Consider the following 17771-nt stretch of genomic DNA (forward strand, 5'->3'; position numbering starts at 1 on the left):
AATGTTAATTATCATAAAATGATCAAAAAGTTATTATGAGAGAAAGGCAATAATTTCCTATAATTAATTTATATTAGAGAAAAATATAAATGGTCGTTAAAATATTATGTAAGTATATATGCAACGGCTTGCATTTTTTCTATGATATTGTAAATAAAACATATTATGATCAATGAAATTATATTTTCCATATTGTAAAAGTAACTTGATTTCTAAAAAATTTTCTACAATACATGTATCATCAAAATTAATAAATTATTACAAAATTCTGCTTATAACCAAAATTGAAATAATAAATAATAATTTTAATGACATACGAAACATTTTATTAAAATTCATTGTCTTTTTATACAATATTGATATCTATAAATTATCTAATTAGATCAATAAATGTAGATACATACAATTAGAATAGTATTTAGATAGAATATTAATGAAATATATTATGTAAAGTCATATAAGTGTATAATCACAAAAACATTATTAAATGCATTATTACATTTAAATATTTATTAAACAGTTATTGTAAGCAATAAATAAAGTAAATTAAAAAATAAACTTTGTAAAACCTTCGCAAGCTTCAATATTCACAATAGGCCAATAGTTATTTATAAAAAAATTTAATTTTTTCAAAGTTAGTGGAAGAAATTGAATTAAAATTTCCAAGTCTTATTTACCATAGTAGCTTGTCATAAAAAATGTATTACGAAGTACATAAATTAATATATAAAAATAATTCAAGTATTTTGTAAGTAAAATTATTCCTTTTTTTTTTTTCTTTTATTAACTACGATATAAAATGAATGGTACATCGATCAATATTATTATATTGTATATTCATTTAATTTACCATTATATTTAGCAATAAATTATGATTATTATTGTAAATCTATCATTTTTATCGATTATGTTATTTGTTGATGGATGTGAGATATGAAAAATAATGTAAAAAAATGTAATTTCTTCGTACTTGTATATTAAAATATTATTGAGGTCAATATGAATATTTTTTAGCTTTATATTTGAAATAGTAGAACTATTCAGTTATGATAAATCGTAGTGATTTAGATTTTAAAATAGTTTCAAAAATGAAAAAATGTGATATTGTATGATGTCGAAGTGATATTGTATGAAGAAAGGTTTAATAATAAAATATTGGTCTGAGAGTAACGGGAATTTTGATTCAAGAATTTCGTAATGTGACATTTAATAAATTACAATATTCGATAATTTATCTGTTTACAGAAAAAATATCTTTTAAAGCAATCGCTGAGACTTCTATTATTCAATCTTAAGATTTAACAGATATAATAACGTTAAATCTTAAGATTGAATAATAGAAGTCTCAGCGATTGCTTTAAAAGATATTTTTTCTGTAAACAGATAAATTATCGAATATTGTAATTTATTAAATGTCACATTACGAAATTCTTGAATCAAAATTCCCGTTACTCTCAGACCAATATTTGTGAATATTATGATAATCTTAGTGTTTTTCAGATCATTTTAGACGTGATAAGATTGATCCAATCGCAAGAATTTCGACCGAAAGAAAAAGTTCATTTCGTATTGTAGTATCTTTAATGGACGCAAAGAGTAAAAAATGTAATTATTTTTAAAATAATCATTTTTCATGTAAAACAATAAAATATATGTATATAATAATGTGTATATTGTTAATGTGTAAGTTAAATAGTCAGTATCAAAGACTCGTATACTTTTAATTAGCACCATATTCATGAATTGTCGATAACGGCATCCTAATGAAATATTCGTATTGTCATTTACTATCTATAGAATTTTTGAAGAAAAACTTGTGGGCGCTCGATTCTAGCAATACCAAGAATCTTCATTAATTAGAACATTAATAAACAATTGACGTGCGGGAAGTGCTCATATTCAATTGAAAAAAAGCGTTCTCTGATTATAAAGTAGTCGTGTAGTCTTTTTGTCCCCTTTACGACATTCGCGCGAGCACGCTCTCTCTCTCTCTCTCTCTCTCTCTCAATCTCTCGTCTCACAGAATCTCGCTGATCCGCGCAATAACAATTTATTCGACTATTGATATGGCGCAAAGTCGAGCGGCGCACGAGTTTTCAAAACCAGTTTCTATAATCCATGCGATGGTGGGCGGGTAGGAGGTAGTACGTCCCGCTGTTCCCTATGCACCGCATATACGCGTACATCCGCCCCCGAATACATCGGCGTACTTTCAAAAAAAGTGGCGGGGGCCGGGGGCGGCGGCGCGGCCGTGGAACAAGGTGGCCGCATTCGAATCTCCCGCGGCGTCGAAGGGCGCGTGCGCGGCCCCAAACGCGCAAAAAATAGAAGGAAAAGTGGCTGGTTGAGCGAGCGACCGCAGCGACGTCGAAAACAACAGCGGCGCAACTCCGCGGCCGCGGCGCCTGGGTCCATTACGTTATCCGCGATTCGCGCCGCAGCCTATAACCCGCGCGGCGAGTCCCCTCCGCAAACAGTCTTGTAGCCGCGAGTGTCGGTGTCGCGAGGCGTCTCCAGCGGTTCGACGAGGACGCGCCAGAATATCCCCGTGTAGTCCAGGCACGGCACATCGGCTCCGTGTCCTCGGACGCGCTCCCCCGTTACTTCCATCGACGCCAGGCCCTCGCCGAATCCTCCTCCGTTCTCCTTCCGCGTGTTTCGCGTGTTCTCGTGTGTCCCACGTCTGTCGAGCATCGACGCTCTCGCGAGGGGAGCAGCGGGCCGAGCGAGCGGGCCGGCAGCGTAAGGGAGAGAGCGTGAGAGAGAGCAAGAGAGAGAGATAGAGAGAGAGAGAGAGAGAGAGAGAGAGAGCGTGCGTGTGTTTGTGTGTGTGCAGAGCCTCGAAAATGGCCGCGTGCTACTACTACCGTCGCTGCTGCCACTCGCGTCGAAGGAGACGTGGATCCGTTGGCGGCAGCCTCCCCTGAGCCTCGGCCCCATTGGATGATGCCCCGGAGAAGCTGGGCCCGAGCGAGAGGACGGCCGACGGAGCTTAATAATAACAACAACAACAACAACAACAACGAGAAGAATAATAACAACAACAATAATAGTAATAATAATATTGACGTTCCGGAGCGGAGCTAATGCCAGTGCACGTGCGGTTAGCGCCGGACTTTTAAACGGACGCACGCACCCACCCCACTCCACTCCACTCCACTCCTACACTCCTACACACTTCAACACTCCAACATCATCCGTGGCCTATCGCCGCCTCGCGAAGCCTCCCCGACGCACCACGGCCAGGGCGAGCCCCCAGCGGCCGAGTCAGGGGACCGCGAGGATGCCGAGGACGACGTCCTGAGCAAGGAGGAGCCCGGCCAAGCTGCTTCTCGTCGTGGGAGCTACGGTCGCCAAGGATGACGAGGAAGGGTTTCGCGCTGCTGCTCAGCGGCTACGGCTACTGTCTCGCGCTCCTCTGCTTAATCCACGCACCGCTGCTTGTTCAAGGTGAGCTATTTGTCCCCCAGGCTTTCGCTACTTTAACCTCTCGGTCGCAACACAGCCGGCGTCCGCTCGTCTTTTCCTTGGCGAGGATCGCCTCTCGAGCGCCGCGCGCCCGTTCTCCCCAGGCATGACTTTATTTATGTTCCCGCGGATGCCCGGCCTCTTCTCTTTCTCAATCTCCGTCCTCCTTTACTCGCGACGTCGTCGTCGTCGTCGTCGTCGTCGTCGTCGTCATCATCATTATCATCATCATCATCCTTCTCCTCCTCCTCCTCATCATCATCATTATCATCATCATCATCATCCTTCACCTCCTCCTCCTCCTCATCATCATTATCATCATCATCATCATCATCATCCTTCTCCTCCTCCTCCTCATCATCATCATTATCATCATCATCATTATCATCCTTCTCCTCCTCCTCCTCCTCATCATCATTATCATCATCATCATCATCATCATCCTTCTCCTCCTCCTCCTCATCATCATCATTATCATCATCATCATCATCATCATCCTTCTCCTCCTCCTCCTCATCATCATCATTATCATCATCATCATCATCATCATCCTTCTCCTCCTCCTCCTCATCATCATCATTATCATCATCATCATCATCATCATCCTTCTCCTCCTCCTCCTCATCATCATCATTATCATCATCATCACATCGTCATCACCGGCTACCGCCCCGTATCGCGACTCTTCTCCTCCCGCCCCAATCGGCTCGCTTCCACCGTCAACCCCCAGCCCCACCACCACCTTCGCCATACGTCATTTTACACGGAGAAAGCTGTAAATATTGTCACGCGTGTTCCTGCGAAATTTGTGAATGAACGCGCGGGTCAATATTGTCATAATGGAAGGCCGTGGCCAAGGGGTGCGCGGCGATTACCCTTGGTTATGTCGACGACGACGGCTCCGCTTGCCAACGAGGAGTCGGCCGGGATTATCGGGAGAGAGGGCGGCCGGCTGCTTATATTTTTCGTGCCCGTAATAAGGAGATAGATGAATGAGGCGCATTGCCCGAGTGCTATTGCGCGCGCGCGCACAGATGCTGCGAGCGTCACGTTTTTTTACGATACTCTTCGTCGGCCGGGAGATATCTTCTTATCTTCTTGCACTGCGAAGAACTGCCGTTTGCCACTCTCCTTTCCACGATCGACCTTTAGGATGATCCTCGATCATCTCGTACACTCAGCCCATCGACGACTGACGCCTAATACAACAAGTTTTATCGGACAAGGTCTCGATAGTCCAGGCAAAAAATCATCCTCCCTATGCTGGGATGCTGGACTGCTGGGAGAGAAAAGGAGACAGACGCAGCACGTTTGAGAAGGTATCGGGAATAATGTGAATTCGAGTACGCGACGGCTTAGAATTAGTTTGTCTTGTCGGTGACGGCGTGCCTTGCTAGGATGGGATAATTCATAGTTGGTTACTCGCGTTGTGTGCGAAGAAAAGTTGTAACGAATAATTTGTAGTGGAAAATATAGAGGCAACCTGGAGCCATTGCAGCCATCTTCTACTTTATTACTATTATTAATATATATATATGCATATATATGCATATATATATTATTTGTATCATCCCTCTTTTTTCAGTTTCATAATATTATATACAAAAATATTAGAATTGGTAATTATTACAAGTGTTTATCCATTTATAACATTAGGTACAATGATTACGCCTATTTATATATTTTTGGACACACACAGACGTATGTATAAAGTTAAACGGTCATGATATTTTAATGCTATTTTGGTATTTTATTTTAATGATTTTAACCATATTATGCGTATCGTAGTAGGGCGCAGGTAGTTTTATGAAATTTAAATTATTTATCGCTTATATACCGATATATAATTAGAGTGGTGAGACCTATTTTTTAAATCCATCGGCTTTATTACGTCCCATAAGGTTTGATTTATAATTTAACGATATGTTATTGAAAGCTGATGTTCAGAATCGTGCAGAATTACGTAACTTTTACAACAATTTTTATATTAAATTTTACAGTTGATTTAATAGCTTATCGCATCCTCTGTATGATATTTCATTGTTCACTTGCACATCAATATTTATGCTTATAGATCGCTTTAATGAAAATATTATAATTACGTGTCGAAGCATTTGCACTTCTAAATCATGCATTTCAAAATTAAACATTTTGTTCTTTCATCGTCAATACGTATTTACGGGCAAGTATAATTGACATTGAAATTGTAAATGTCAAGAATTGTGTAGAAAGCAACATAAATGGGAAATCTCGGGATAGACAGAGGTAGAGAAAACTTGTGATTCGATTATCTCTGGATGATTCGTGTACAAGATTAATATTTCTTATTAATTGAGGAGACGGTAAGGATCGTCTTTCTACATCCCTCAGCTAGCAAAGTTCATCGCTAATTCATCGTACTTAATGGAAAAAAAAGGTCATTGTTTAAATAATGGAGAAATTAGGTATACCGTAATTTATCACAATCCGATTCAAATTCCTGTTGGGTATCATGTGAAAAAGTGGACAGCAATGTATTTCAATGCAGTTTATCTGAAAAAAAAAAAGTGGTTTTCTTACCTTCTTGGGATCGGAATCTTATGAACTACATTACACAGCAGCGCCAACCAGTTTGACCTTTACCTCTCGATATCTTGAAAATTGTCCATTTATGGATCTGGTCCGTCAGCGGTTCTTTTATCGGCAAGACAAAATTGCTCAACTTTGGTCAATTTTATGGAAATCACTTAATCAATTCTTCATATCTCAAATCAGGTTAAATTGTTGCTTGCTTTCGGCAATAAATCAAATGATAAATTGCATTGCTCTTTTGCGTGAAAATAAATTGTAATTACATAACGTAACTTATCGTCGCGTTTCACGTACAAATTATACATCGATTACACTGCACATTGACGATATGAGGGAATTATCTGATTTTTGTTAACTTAACAATCGATCCGTAGCTTACTTGCTTGAATGAAAATCTCATTTCCTTCCGACGATCGTTATTATTAAAGGTAATTGTTGTCAATCGTTATCATTGGTAAAGGCAAATTTTTTAAAATTAATTCGTTAAAACAAAGAAAAAAATGGAAAAATTAAAAGACAGCATTTAAACAATTTAACTAGTGAGCGAAAGAGAAAGATTGAAATAAACAAAGATGAAGAAAACGGGAAAAGATGTTGCAAACGTTTTCATTACTGAAGATACTTATTAAAAGAGAGTAATTATCAAGTATTCGAGAGGGTGTTGATCGAATACTATTTCTCTTTTCTCAGTACCGCTAGATTACTAAAATAATTTTCATTCCCAATTTTATTATTAATACAAGAGGTTTTAAATCCTATTGATCGAAGGAACTTGGATGCCGAATAAAAGTGGAATTGAAAGAAAAGCTGGTTACAGAGAAAACACGAGGACGAAACAATGTGAACTTTTCACAATAGTCATTCTTCTTTTAATTTTGAAAAGGAATCCAATTGGAAAGTATGCAATTTTCACTCTAACGGGACGAATCTACATACACTAAACGTAGACTTTTAGCATGACAGCCCGTGTATGAGCTTTAGAGCTTGGTGGTTATAAAGGAGGAAGGGAAATACTCGAGAAAGAGTAGATAGGAGAGATAGATAGATAGATAGATAGAGAGAGAGAGAGAGAGAGAGAGAGAGAGAGAGAGAGAGAGAGTGTGATGGAGGGATAGTGTGACAGAGGGTCGGGGGGAATGGGAGGAAGTGAGACGGAGTGCCGGAGGAGCAAGAGGAGATCGATATTACGCGAAAAAAGCGCGACGTGTTTATATTTTATATACATGCATATGCCAACGCCGCCTCCCTTACATCATGCGTTTGTGCATTCACGAGATAATCTCGAATGTAAGGGCCAGAATTTTCGTAACATATGCATGAAATCGAAACGGATAGACATATATGTTACAGTGGCTATGCGTTATTTGTATAATAAAATCCTTTATCATTTACCGTATTGAATTTCATAGGTTCTTTTGTTTTAATATATTAAGTGACGTAGGCACATTTTAACGGATCTGAGATACTTTACCGACTTTAATGAAGATACGTTCTAATGAATCTCCTCGTTTTATTTGTTGTTTGTTCTACTATAATTATCTTAATTGATATTATTTTCTTTTTTTCTTAATTGATAGGTCTTTTTATTTAGTTAGAATTTCGCTTGCCGATTAAGGGCCAAAATATCTTTAATTTGTAATTGAAAATTAAAATTAATCAATAAATTCATTGCCTATGCTTTTTGCTTTTTATATATCAAATCTCTATTGCAAAAAATATCTGGGATTTTTTTCCCTATTGGGTTAGTTTATTGTATTATAATTGTTAAAAAAAAAAAAAAAAAAAAAAAAAAAAAAAAAAAAAAAAAAAAAAAAAGAGGAGAAAGAAGGTGTATATGTTCTTTCCCATTATTTCATTGAATTTATTGATGATCTAGTATTTTCTAAAATTCTAAATCAAATTACTTACGTAAGAATAATTTTAGTACCGATTGTATATTAAATACGTGAAACTATTTGTAAAAGTAAGTTCATGCTTATCTGCGTATGTAATAGACCAAAATGATGATATAGACGAAAGTTCTTTCTCTAAACAGACAATACCAAATTTCAAATTCTTGTAATAAGTTAAGCTTTGGAATTTTTGAAAAATATAAAAACTAAAACTCTAAAAATCTTACAATTACTACGTACTTTACATATGTAAAATAATAAGCTTAATACGCCAATTTATTTATAAATAGTTGTTAAATAATTTTATATTAAAATAAGTATTCATACAAGTAAAAAGTAATTGTAAAAAACTATTAAAATCAATGTCCTTTATGCTTCAAAATTTTATGTAATTTTTAAATTACATTTGAAATTTTAAAGAAATTAGCAATCATTCATTGTATACTATCTTTAGCGCTATTTGAAGGAAAGTATTTAAAAAAAAAACATGTTTAAAGTTTTAGAAGTGCTCGGAGCACATTGCGCTAGTCACTACACGTAATGTAAAATATGAGGTAAAAAAATATTTCTTTTCTCATAAATAACATTGTCCTATATTCTACAAACCCCTAGGCGTCGCTTAAATATAAAAAAATCTGCTTTTAGAAATCCTATAGCGATTTGGAACTTAAATATATTTATTATTGGTAAATTATCTTTTTTCTATATAATTTTTTTGTAATTCTATGTTTTTTTTTTTATAAAGCTACACCAGTGTTAAATTTAATTGTTCTTAATCCTTTTCCATAAATCCCATAAATAGATTTCATTTCAAATATATTATATAAAACAAACAATATATGTATGTATATATATATATATATATATATATATAGAGAGAGAGAGAGAGAGAGAGAGATAACAACAATTATAAATTTGTAATATCATTATAAGATTCTTTTTTCTTCCATATTTCTTTATTTTAATCTTGAATTCAAAGAAAAAGAATAAAAAGCTTAACTTGTAACGACGTAAATTGTAATAAAATAATATTAATTTTAATAAATATTTAATCATTTTCTTACGAATCATAATATTAAATCTCGCCTCTTATAATGCAATTCACAATATTTTGAATTACGAGAATACATTATTTACATACATATTTATTTTACATCGAGAGCTGCTGCTTATGGTATTAAGCAGAAATATTATTTGTGTCATCGTACTGTTAAGAGATTTTGTATGTATTTTCAAAACAAATAGACACAGTTTTACATTACTACAGAAATGTACAGTTAGTGCGCATGTGTATAAAGATGTGTATAAGCAAGTGGAGTACCGTGTACATTTGGTACACGACTACCTGGAATTACTTAATGCCATACGTATTAATTATATTTAATGTGAGTAGCCTAGGCTAACGTGTACTTGGGAATTTTTTTATGGCATGTAGTGTATGCTAGACACTCCATCGCAGACATTCCAGTATATCCCATAAAATCTTTTATCATTACACCAACATGTGTAAGCCAGTAAATCAACAATACGCAATTCAATAATTATTCTGAGGTTTATAGCACGGAAGTACAATTAGACTCCTTGAAATGTTTGCCTTGTGCCATTGGACAGAAAACTCAATGTCTATGAGAATTTGTTCCCCTTAATGCTATTTGTGCGTGTAATGTATATTAGATACACGATTAAAACACGATAATAAATAATTAACGTACAATATATTTAAGTTTAGTACTTTAAAAATTTTTATATATATATATATATATATATATATTATTACGCGGTGCGGTAATCGTGTGAAATTTGCATTATATACAGTATTGTTGTGATTTAAACGCATTTACAAAGTACATAAATATACGCTTTAGCAGAGAAAATGGATCGCTTATTTATTATCCATAATTATGATTTGAGGTAATAATTTATAGCAAATTAAAAGGATATGTGTAGTTTACGGATGAATTAATAATCACAACAATTGAATATGAATGAGCAAACATTTATGTTTTATTATAAAACATTAATTATGCCGAATAAGGAATTAATTTATATTATTATACGTAATTGTGTGAATGTAAAATTTCAATAACAAATGTAATAAAAGAAAAACATGAAAGTTGGAATATAAATATTAAAATTTATGTAAAAACACATTCTAACATAAATGGTCTACTGATAATTTTATTTAACGAATGAATTATTTCAATTATGCAACGAATTAGTGATAAATGGAAACTGTTATTGAACAATCGTGTATCGAAGGAATAAATTGAAATTATTGTTTGATACTTTGAATTCTGAAATGGGATTTTGAATCGTGTAAAAGTTGTTACGGGACTCGCTTTCTTTATAAATATTAGATGTGTATATATGAATATAAATATAACATTTTAATAATTTTGTCACGAATTTTTCACTTTTATATATTATTATTTTAGTCTTATACGTAAGTATGTGAATATTATATGTAATTCTTTCTTTCTTTCTTTCTTTCTTTTTTTTTTTTTTTTATATCATTAGAACAATATAATATATTTATAATAGACAAGATCATTATATTTACCGTAAGGGTGTTATTTTTAATGTTGCTATTGTATGAAAACTATTTATTTCGTTATTGTTAGTGTAAATATTATTAAATTGATCATAAAAAAAGTCGATAATATTAAGAAGAAAAATCGTATTAAATACACATTATTATTAAATGAAAAAGGAAAAGTTTTCAAGGTGAGCTTCCTTCGTGTTCTTTAGAGCGATGACTGCTACTTTCATTAGCCAATAAAGTATGAAAATATTCAATTTTTCTCATTAGAAAATGGTAAAATTTTAATTTACCACTCCTAATACAAGATAAACATCTACACTATTTCCATCATATCAATTCATATCAATTTGTTAATATCGACGATTTATAAGTAATATGCAATGGGATAATTTTTTTGTCCTGGTGTTATTATAGTTTATTAAGTTAGTTGGCTCAAGTGCTGTGTGATACAACGATGAACGTTACGTAGTATTCAATTAGGCCCCCATGCATAGTTGAGAGTTAAAATTGGAAATTGCTTCTACATTGTATAAGATTTTTTAAATATTACAATTTAAATACTTTCAAATATTATACTTAATATAATTTTAGTCATTTAATTATGTTGGGGCTTTTTGCGATATAATGAAACGATTTATAAAATTATTGCGAATGAGTATTGTTGGCGATGAGCAAGAGAGAAAATTAACAACCTAATGAAATTGATTATTTAAATAAATCTAACTTTGTTTCATAATTCCTGTCAATTGAACAGGTGTACGCAGGCTATATTGTAGCAGTAGTAGTCGCTTCACGTTCTACGGTTATTCTCGTATCCGGTCAAACTAAGAACTATCTTTAACATTCAGAAATCTACTCTTATAATGTGATCGAGCGCGCACAGATTTTATAATTGCACTCCATGCCGTTTCTTCGATTGAATTCAGTTAAGCACAAGGCTTTCCTATGACATCTTCTATGTAACATCTTATTTGTAATTACAAAATTAAATAAATGCTTGTAACCGTTTTTATCGGGAACGATGTCGTCGTCAAGAGTAAAAAAATGTTTGATAAAGCTCATTAAGATTATTTACCAGAGGAGATTATTATAAGGATATTAACAAACAAAAAAAGTCGCTTGTGTTTTAATATATATTCTATAGAATATATATTAAATTAGAATATATATTCTAATTAATAAATAATATGAAGTATAGATTATAAAAAAAAAAAAAAAAAAAAAAAAAAAAAAAAAAAAAAAAAAAAATGATAACGTAAAATATATTTATGAAATTATCAAGCTTAATAAGTTAATAAAAGCTTAATAAGTCCTTAAAAATATTAATACTATTAAGATTTTCTAAAATATAATATTATCTCGCTTTAATTTCATTGATTAATTAATTATTAAATAAGTGCTAATTATTTGTGGCGTGTAGTATAGTAATTCTAATACGTGTACATATAGAATTGTACATTTGTCATTTTTATCAAGTCAAACGATTATTTATATAAAATAAAATTTTTAGAATGGGATTATTGCAGAAAAAGTTTTTCTATATAAATACCTTATTTTCTCTGATATTTAATATTTAATATGTAAAAATTTTATGATAAATTATATTAATGATTTAAGTTTTAACATTTCGATCGCAATACTTAAAAATAGAATATATATTGTATAAGATTCTCTATACACCTATCGTTTACTGATAATGATTATTTTATGCATATATAATTAATATATAAAATGGAATCGATTAAACAAAGATTCATATTTATTGCTTATTACCTCGTAAATTTAATTCAAATTTATGTCATTTTTCATGATATATTAATTAGTAATTTTGCAAAATTTGCTAAATTTTTTAATCACAACTTTGCACAATTTTCTTAATTACTTTAGTATAAATCAATTTATACAATTACATTTACTTATCGTATAAGTAATTAGAATCTTAATGATGTTTAAACGACAGAATTTATGGCTGGTTTTTTACAAAAATACTAACAAAAATTTTTATTCTAAAGCATTCTAATATCAATAATAACAATGCAATTTATTGTTTTCTTTTGTTTGAAAATGCTTTCGTTACAACTATAAATTGACCTTATACTCTGATAATTTGTATTTTTTTTCGTCTTCTGTAATTCAATAGAGAATTAAGATAGAATTTTAATTAAAAGTCATTTTAATAAAATGATTGTATAATAAATTAGTTTATTCTATAAACGGTTTAACAATTTGAAATGAATCTTAAGAGGAGTGATTTTAATATTTGTATGAATTCCCGTAGACAAAAATTTCCACATACAATGTAGCTTTACAAATAAAATTTTTTTTTGATAAAAAAATAATTTCAATTAATGTGAAAGTTAAAATTTTTTCTACAACTCTTTTCACGTATCAGTACAAAAATAATAATTAATGCTATATCACTTATTCATTTGTAAATTCAAGCAATTCGAAATTAAAAAGCTCTTGTAATAATTAAAAAAGCTATGGATACTTTAATTATTATCGTGATGTATCGAAATTTCATACCGAGTAACTTGGACTAGACATGAGCTATGGCGGATATTAAAATCTTGTTGGCAAACTCTTATTTGGTTTATAAATATTTATAACACATATGATAATATCATTTGCAAAGGCTTTAAATTGCTAATTTTCTTTTTTAAATTAAGAATCTTTAATTTAATGTGACATTTGCATTAATCAGAGATGCATAAGTATTTTTATGAAATCTATAATATTTATAATCGCATGTATTACTTAATAAAACGTTATTATAAAAAAAATTTTCTATAAATTCATATGTATATTCACATATACGTCAACACATTAGCATATGAATATTTGTTTTATCGTTTTTCGTTTTTATTTATAACTGAATTATAATTTTGTAAACAAACATGATGGTTCGGCGGAATTTTTATATAATACTGAATTTGTTGAATATGCAAAAAGAGCTTGTGTATTTACATTCTATTATTATTACATATAAGTATTACACATTCTATTATCTCATCTTTATTAAACAGATTGCATATCTATACAACTTATAATTGAGTTTAAAAACAGTATGAGTAAAAAATAGTTTATTTGACGGAGTAAAATGCATCAAGCGATCTACTGTGCTTGGGAGATTTGCAATAAGCTTACATACGAGCAAATTTCTATGTTGAATCTTTAACTCGCTTATTAAAAAAAAAAAAAAAAAAAAATATATATATATATATATAATATATATACTGCGAATATGTATTATATTTCTATCATTTCTTTAATTTATTGTGCATTAAATTACAATGCGTTATGTATTTATGGACGATGTAGCATTTAAATATATATAGTTCATAAATTCATAATGTATTGTAATTTAATGCACAATAAATGAATGAACAGATAGCATTGTTTACAATTTTTTGATTGTTATTTTTAGTGTGTGAGAATTCAAGTATACCCGATGGCATCGTATTTATGTGAAAAATTGAAGATATTTACAAAATAGTTGAATAATGAAATTGCAGTAGTATTGGCGAATTATTGAGAGAGCATTCATTCGAAACACGCACGTTTGCCTAAAAGCTTTGCATTCATTATAAGAATCTAATAAAAAATTATGTTTATACAAATGGCAAGCAAATAATACAAAAGAGTGAGTGAGTGAAGCTCAGGTATAATTTTACCTTGGGTCAGTGGCGGCATTCGCGCGCGAAAAGAAGTTTAAATATAAAGAAAAAGCCGTAAAAATCAGTGGTTGAGAAAAGAGAAGAGGCGAAGAGAGATGGGGAGTATATGAATTTGCATTGCATAATAAATACCGTTTAGCAATAGTTGGGTGTAACCGTTGGTAAAGAAAATTTATAAATACGGCAGCGAATCGCGCGATTGATGCCCGATGATTTTTTTTGTCCGGTTCGTCGCATATATGATCGCCGGGATGCGATGCGATGCGTTACGATGAGCAAAAAACACCGATTACGTTTGTAATGCGTACATGATTAAGTCGATTTTTAATCGGCAAGTATTTTGCGTTATCATCGTGCCAAGGCAATTTCACGATCCAGTAGAGCGTTTGTTTATTTCGTAGGGTAGGTCGAGCTTATTTAGAGATTGGCTTATTATTTTCAGATTTATCTGCCGAGACCTCTACAATTGCTTCGTGAAATAATATTTCTCATCCTGATGAATATATATTTTTAATAGCTCGTTAACGAAAGTATTTCAGATTGATTTTCCAATTCTATATATTTCATGCTCTGTCTGGGATTATTTTTGATTCAAGATAAAATCAATGCTTATGCATTATGTCGTTTAGGTATCTAAAAGAATTAAATCTCTGCTATCCATTCTGCAACGGAAACTTATCTAATGAAAGCTGATTAAGCAATGGATCGTTTTAAATTTTAATGCATCTAACATACTTGATTGTTTTATAATTTTCATTACTTTGCTTGACGGCCGAGTCTATTATCATTAAATCCGGAAAACATTCATTACAGATAGAATATCTTTATATAAATTAATACATGCTAGCCTACATTTTGTATAATATTACGTAATGTACTTAAATTTTAAAACAAGAGTGCAAGTTATTTTACTACAGTTTTTTAATACACAGAAATATACTATTAATATGGTTAAGTAATAGTTTTCTCAATTATTTTTGAATCAACGTTCTACTGAATAGTATTATTTCAATAGAACATTAAAAAGATGATCTCCAAAGTCTAAAAAATCATACGCGGTCCTTAACGGAGATGAGTTTTTTATCTTTTCTTAAGAATTTGGTGAATTAATAAAAAGTACATTTATTTTACAACCTTCGCCACAAATTGATAAAGTATCAGTACGATATTTCGTTAATATTTTGTAAAATAGTTTAACATTTAATTTTATATATTTTTAAGTTTCAAAGTGAATTGTTACATAAAAGACTTGAACAATCGAAACAAAATAATGTTCGTACAAATCTAAATATGATTATAAAGAAATTATGTGTGTATTATAATATATCTGTACTATATGATGTAAATATAATTAATAATACAACTAAAATTGTTGAAAATAATTAATGTTTGTAAACTAAAGATAAATATTTTAAATTTTGTAAAAAATTCAAGTAAGGAAATGCGCTAATTAGAACATACTTAAGATTGAAATATGTTATGTGGTAAATAATGTGTTCCCATGTTTTTCGGTAATTTACCTAATGCATAAATTATGATAAATTATGAATTGATTTTATCATGGACATTTTACATTAAGTTAAAAGATTACTTCGTCGTGATCCTCGATACCAACTTGAACTGTCGTAAATAAATATATTTTCTGAATTATTTGTGAATTAATTTCATATCATTTTACAAAGAAAAATTATTGATACATTAATTTCTTCCATGCTTTGTTGTTTCATATCCAATAATTTTTTTTTTTTTTTGTAAATACAATTTTTCATAATCTTGACTATATTGTCCGATAAATTTTTACGAAACATTTCATTATGATGTAATTAATTCGATTTACATTCACTCTAAGTTACTCAAGGTACTTGTTTCATTGTCGATTCTGCTTTGTGCACTGCTTTATGTTTTCGTCTCAAACGCTTCAACATTTCTTTCTAGCACTTTCTGTTTCTTATGTAGTCTAACTTATCTCAATTAACTTGATCTGAATTTTCAGTTTTTCTTTATTAGAGCAAATCATCGAATGAATTCTGGCAATGCAAAGATTTGTTCATTTTGTGTGTGTGGGTGCGCGCGGGCGCACGTCTGCCTGTGTGATTAGAATACGTATCAATTATATTGTACGTAATCGTATCTTTTTTTTATTCTAAAAATGTTTTGCCTCAAATATTAAACATTTTAATGTAGAATGTAAAACACTCAAATTGAATGCCTTGTTTATGTTTGCACTGTTAATCGAAAATTTAAATATATTCGTTTGATTAAAAATTCTTTTGAATTGTAAGTAATATTTAAAAATAATCGTAAATATAAATTTTTATATTTGAAATCTATATAATAGGTAAAATTAAATTGGAAATGAAAATTAATCAGGGAATGAAAAAAATTAGGAAAATTGCAGGATATTTTATAATAAATATACGATTACTTATGTGCAAGTATATTAGGTATCGACGTGGATCGCTTTTCTTTGTATTGACTCGAATGGATTGATCTTCATGAGAAATTGTTGTTCTAAACGAATGCTCCGTTATTAAACGACAGAAATAAACAAAGAATTTAATTTTGATTTCTTAGAATAAAGGTTCAAACGCTGCAAGTTGGGAAGCGGGCGTTCCCCTTAATTAGGATCCGCAAAATAAAAGTCCTTTATAGCTTGTATCAGGTAGTTTCAGTGAATTCTGTATTATGCAAATGTAGCTGGTTTTTTCGGTTGTCAAAGCAGCTGGTTGAGACATGGTAAACGATAGAGAGAAAGAGATCCCGAATTCGTTAACTGTAGATTCTTATCGATTTGTTTCATTTATTTCCCTTTTTTATCAAATAGTAAAAATAAGATGATTAGTGAACAAATTAATTTACATTACATTTAACCGCATTCGTGTTGAAAATAAAAAGGGCGTTGAGGTTTAAGGTGTAAATATTCGGCGGATGACGATAATATATTATAATTTTTAACATCACTATTCTTATATACTTATTTATTGGTTTTTTACTCAAATAATATAAGTAAAGTAGTCTTATAATATTGTAGAAACATGTATTTGTTGTGACACTTAAGTATATTAATAATGACTTTCCTTGTAACGAAAAAATCTAAATAAATGACCTTATAATGTTTATTAGTACAATTATAGTAATATGTGTTTAGATATAGTTACATTCAATCGATAATAATTAATGTTGTGTGAAGTATTTTATACTTTATGTTTTATACTCTGTAATTGCAGCTTTCGAGCGTTTATTACTATATAATATTAAGTATTGTTTTTAAATTATCGTCAGAGAATATTAATTTGTAATGATTCCTTCATTCGAATTCTGCAAAAGTAGAAAAAATGATTATTGCGAATGAACGGTGTAACGCTGAAAAACGTTATATCAAATGTTTCACTTAATATGTTTCTATTAGTTTCAGTTGTAAAATTGTTAATATTTTATACTAAAAATATATCATTGGCATGATCTTTAATTTCTTTAATATGATTTTTGATTTTTATTTATTTATATATTTAGAATATTAATATGCCAAAGTCAAAATATAAAATCTTAACGTGTTGAAGAGTCGTGAAATGTGTTGATATGAAAGGGAATGTTGAATTTTAATCCAAAATATCTTATGTA

The 17771-nt window shown here is 31.0% G+C and overlaps 1 protein-coding gene across 3 annotated transcripts in view; it reads left to right on the forward strand.

Moving 5' to 3' along the window:
• The first annotated feature begins 3005 nt into the window (after positions 1-3005).
• babo (TGF-beta receptor type-1 babo) overlaps positions 3006-17771 on the forward strand; it is a 78485-nt gene continuing 63719 nt past the window's right edge. For all 3 annotated transcript variants that reach the window (XM_011506165.1, XM_011506166.1, XM_011506163.1), the window contains exon 1: positions 3006-3450. In XM_011506165.1, the coding sequence (XP_011504467.1) occupies positions 3360-3450 (91 nt within the window). In that variant the 5' untranslated portion in view covers positions 3006-3359. The remainder of the gene's footprint in view (positions 3451-17771) is intronic.

The sequence above is a fragment of the Ceratosolen solmsi genome, unplaced genomic scaffold (genome assembly GCF_000503995.2).
Source record: "Ceratosolen solmsi marchali unplaced genomic scaffold, CerSol_1.0 scaffold7, whole genome shotgun sequence".
Taxonomy (NCBI): domain Eukaryota; kingdom Metazoa; phylum Arthropoda; class Insecta; order Hymenoptera; family Agaonidae; genus Ceratosolen; species Ceratosolen solmsi.